This window comes from Nesoenas mayeri (assembly GCF_963082525.1).
Source record: "Nesoenas mayeri genome assembly, chromosome: 13".
NCBI lineage: Eukaryota > Metazoa > Chordata > Aves > Columbiformes > Columbidae > Nesoenas > Nesoenas mayeri.
This window is the reverse complement of record NC_137550.1, coordinates 19631280-19636220: the sequence shown is the minus strand read 5'-3', so window position 1 is coordinate 19636220 and position 4941 is coordinate 19631280. Positions and strand designations below refer to the sequence as shown.

At 41.8% G+C, this 4941-nt stretch overlaps 1 protein-coding gene across 1 annotated transcript; it reads left to right on the top strand.

The window, feature by feature from the left end:
- Positions 1-3124: 3124 nt before the first annotated feature.
- Positions 3125-4171, top strand: LPAR4 (lysophosphatidic acid receptor 4; the record flags this gene model as incomplete). Its single annotated transcript, XM_080352855.1, has 1 exon — positions 3125-4171. The coding sequence occupies one exon, from the start codon at positions 3125-3127 to the stop codon at positions 4169-4171; it is 1047 nt and encodes a 348-aa protein (XP_080208981.1).
- Between the last annotated feature and the right edge of the window lie 770 nt (positions 4172-4941).

The window sequence follows — 4941 nt, the reverse complement described above, 5'->3', positions numbered from 1 at the left end:
ACTTCACACCCTTTTTTTGACCTCAGTTTGATGAGCTCATGGAGAATGGGATGTGTATGGAGCAGAAAGGGTAGGCTTAATGGAATGAAAGAATCCCATTTTAAAGTGGTCTTTTTACCTGCAGTGATTTTCTATCATCCCACCAATCAGGCTGTATATTGTATTGTGATACCACTTTTGACAACAGCTATTATAGATAAGTTATAGATAAGCCCCCATTTTAAACAGAGAATTTAAAGTCTTGGCCTGCCTGAAGTACAAAATGGTAAAGTGCCTTTCTTTATATTCACTTAACTCAGCATTTTCAAACGTATTGCTATTTTTTACATTTTCTGCAAGAAGGCAATAGCCGTGGTGAACGTGGTGTACACGAGGAGCATCCTGCTGCTTTAATCATCAGGGAAAAGGAAGGAAAGGGAATCTTACATTTGGAAAACTCCATCTGTAGACTCATGCTGCAGAATTTAAAGCACATGGCCGAGTTTCAAAGCAACTTGTCAGCTTGTTTAAACACCTCAGTGCTGGAGAGATAAACAACACAGGCCTATACGCTAAAGACCATAACTTAGGCAATTGCTGGCAGGCAGTTTCCATAGACTGAAACACCCAAAAACCTGATATTTGACCTGCTGTGTCAGGCGGCGTCTTGAGGAACAGCCAAAATCCAGCCTGCGTGATAGGGTTTCCATTGACATCCCAGGCACATGGTCTGTAAGGTTCTGACGGACACCTCATCCCCCTCAAGGCTCCCCAGTTGGGACCAGGAGAGCCTGGCACACCTGGTTTTCACGCACTGCAGAAGGGAAGGATCCACTGCTGGAGGTTACATTTCAGCCTACACAAAAACTGCTCCTGCTGGAGGTAACACGCAGTCTCTTTCTTTATTGAAAGAGAATGATACACCAAGAATTTAAAGCATTAGGCTGAGGTTTGAGACAAGAGGCACAGCTATTCCTGTTGGAGCTCACGTGCATTTTTAAATCCAACCAAGTTCTTGCTTAAAGGTGTTTCACCTTGTAGGCGAGACCTTCGCTTATTTAGATTACTGCATATTCAAAGAATGTGCTTCTCCAGGATTTTGCTACTACCCTTTTCGAAGTTTAAATGTTTGGTACCTTTTTTAAGGTTATTTCACAATAAAGTTCATCAAGGAGCATTTTACTCCCGTCCACAGCCAGTTCCCTACTCCGCCAGCTGTCCCCAAAGCCTGTACGGGTCACATAGTTCAGTGGCTGTTTTCTGTGTTCTAGAGAAAGCTCCAACATGGGTTTTGGTCTCCTCTGTCATTGTCACACAAGCAACAGCAATCAGATAAGGGCACGTCTACTTCTGGTTTGAACATCTGCTAATGCAGGATTACTATCATCACAAATGTAACTCAAAATGCAGCTAAAATGAAGGAAGAACTTACTAAATGGCGTGAGGAGCACGTACCAAAGCCATCTAGGAAAATCCTGGTAGTTCAAGGCACACACAGTGAACACAGAACAGCAAACCCACACAAAGCATCACAGTGCAGCCCCCACCTGCTAAGAGAGACCTAAGAGCTCCAAAACATCTTTTTTTGATGATTCAAGTCATTTGAAAATCATCTTTCCAAGACTCGAGATCTGGGGATCCTCCCTTCCTGCTATTGATTTTCAAGAATCAGATCAGTTCGCATCCCAAACTGCAACAATTTCATGTTTTCTTCCCCATTTTTTTGGCCAATCCAACCTTTACCACAAGCTTGCTGTGTTATATTTTTGCTATTGAAACTCTATTGTCAGAGAATTCACTTTCTGGAAAGGATTTTACTCTTCACAAGGGTCTCACCTCTCTAAATTACTCCATAGTTGTAGCTACTGAGATGATTCTTAGATTGCAAGATTATAAGCCTTGTTTGTATTTCGTTTGCTGTATTTTACAAGGCAAAGGTCTTTCCCTTAGTTCTCCAATTCGCTGCACATTTCCAAGACATCCCAACACACGAACCCCCCTCACTCCAACAAGGGAGACTCGAGGCTTTCCAACCATTTATTCTCACAGGCCTGAAATAAATACTTAAAATAGCAATAAGAGCATATCAAGACAGGTCAGAAAGCACCATTATCCAACAAACAGCACATTTGCTTCAACTCTACACTTCTCTAAAGCTTGCTGAATTGGGACAAAATCTTGTGAGTGTAGCTTATGAGGTTTCTGAACCTTGACAAAGAGCAGAAAGGAAATGAAGCTGTTGATACAACTTGGAAGAGTCACTTCTACTCTACAAAGCATTTTATGTTTGCAAAAAAAAAGTCCTTTTGAAAGTAATACCACTTTTGCAGAAGTTTTTAAAGAAAGGGGAAAAGTGGCAAGCATAACTCTGGAAAATATTATTTAAAAAACATTTCTGAAAGACAACATTTCAGTTCTTCACTTTGAAAAACATGGGTAAGGATGCTCCTATTTTCAAGCAGAAAAAAGGCAAAGCAGGACACTGTCACTATAAGGTTTAGGGGTTTTAAATACTTCTACATCAAAAAAGCTGAAAACCATTTAACTTTCATTTCTGCACAGTTAAAAACAACCACTAAAACTTTCAACTTCTTTCTCCTCTCATACCAAGTTTAGGTGAACATTTCAGGCTGTTGGATTCCATACCTGGGCAAAATCACAGGTCCATGAGTTCTTTCCAAACACACTGGGCCAATTCCATCTCCTATTTTAAAGAAAAACCTTTCCAAGTGGAAAGTTGGAATTAGCGCTCACTCTCGATCTCCCAGCAGGACAAGGGGCGATGGGGGAAGGAAAGGCTGAGTACAGTAACTGCTGTGTTCAACCTCAAAAAATCCTAATAATAGGGGGATTTATAAAGACTACCTTGAAAAGCTCATTACTGGCCTTGTTTGCCCATCTATTAATTTGGAAAGGAAAGAGAACGTGTTCTCTTGCACAGCCACTTGAGGTGATAGCGGGTTGCAAGACTGACGGCATCTATTTCTCTCTTTAGGATGAAAGGATTTGTGCTGGAGATGTAGCAAGGTGCCGAGCAACCTTCCTAGAATGTGTTTCTTCAAGAAGAAGAGAGATCACTGCCTTATTTTATGGATGTCACTGAAGTAGACTTTGAAGTTCTTTGGAAACACATCACAGACTTGGCATGGGAAACCACAGCAACAATCATACCTGTTTAACAGATGATTCCTTTAAGTACAACTTGTACGGAGCCGTGTACAGCGTGGTCTTCATCCTTGGTTTGATTACTAACTGCGCCTCCCTCTTTGTTTTCTGCTTTCGAATGAAAATGCGAAGCGAAACAGCCATTTTCATGACAAACCTGGCTGTTTCGGATTTGCTTTTTGTGTTCACTTTGCCTTTTAAAATATTTTACAATTTCAACAGGCACTGGCCTTTCGGAGACAGCCTGTGCAAGATCTCTGGGACGGCGTTTCTCACCAACATCTACGGGAGCATGCTGTTCCTCACCTGCATCAGCGTTGACCGTTTCCTTGCGATTGTCTATCCCTTCCGATCCCGCACCATTAGGACCAGGAGAAATTCCGCCATAGTCTGTGCTGGTGTTTGGATACTGGTCCTCAGTGGTGGAATTTCGGCTTCACTGTTCTCCACCACCAACGTTTCCAACAGCAGCACAACCTGTTTCGAAGGTTTTTCCAAACGTATCTGGAAAACCTACCTGTCCAAGATCACTATATTTATTGAAGTGGTAGGATTCATAATACCTTTGCTACTCAACCTCACGTGCTCCTCTTTAGTTCTCAGGACTCTCCGTAAACCTGCCACGTTGTCTCAGATTGGGACGAACAAAGAGAAAGTGTTGAAAATGATCATTGTGCACGTGGCCATCTTTGTCGTGTGCTTTGTGCCTTACAATTCCATACTCTTCTTGTACGCTCTCGTGCGGTCCCAAGCGATAGCAAACTGCTCCTTGGAGAGGTTTGCGAGGACAATGTACCCCATCACGTTGTGCATCGCCACCATGAACTGCTGCTTTGACCCCTTCATCTACTACTTCACATCAGAATCCTTCCAGAAGTCTTTCAACATCAAAACCCAGATAAAAATGGATTCTCTTTTCAAGACAGAGACACCTCTAACAAAGACTGCGCTACCAGCGCCGCAGGATGAAATAAGCGATCAGGCGATTACGAATGGAGGGGACCCAACATCTGAATCACATTTCTAGAGGGATGTTTACACGTGGAGTTATCCCCTATTAACTTTTGATTAACACCATGTATGAAACAGTCATTGCAAAAATATATCGGTTCACATATAGTGTTAATGAAGAAAAGTTGCTAGGGGATAACTGCACAGGTAGACACATCCTTGCACTGGGATGGTCCCATCAGATGCAACAGGTGAACATGAAAGATAAAAATCCCAATGGATCTCCCCTTTGGAGATCACGTGTAGGTAACAGTGTACATGCCGACTACAGTGGGAACAGAAGAGTTCTTTAATCAGAAGATGCCAACATTTGGCAATTGTTCCCCAGCAGTTGACGTGGGAGCAGTTGGGAAATAGAAAATTTAATTTTCTTAGAGATATCTGCTAATATTTCATGCCTTCTGGAGATGCAGCATCATATGTCAAATCAATAACTTCACACAATATGTATGTTTGCTTAAAAAGGCGTAATAAAAGCTTTTGGCTTTTCCTTATTTCACTGCAAGAGCGTACATCCTGGTTTTACTAGCTACAGGCATGCTGAATTCAGTGTATGGACAAGTTTGAAGCATAAATAATTGTTTTGAAAGTAAGCAAAAGAGTTGCTGGGTGATCTAAGAGAAAAAATAATCAGAGAAAAGAACAATTAATCGTGCAGTTTTGAAATAAGCACCCTCATTTTTGTCAGATTAAGCTGCCTTTTAATTTATTTTAAATGGCACCTCTAGGGAGAAGTACAAAAGCACATTATTGCTCTGTTGCTTGGGGGCTGTGATGTCTCAGGAG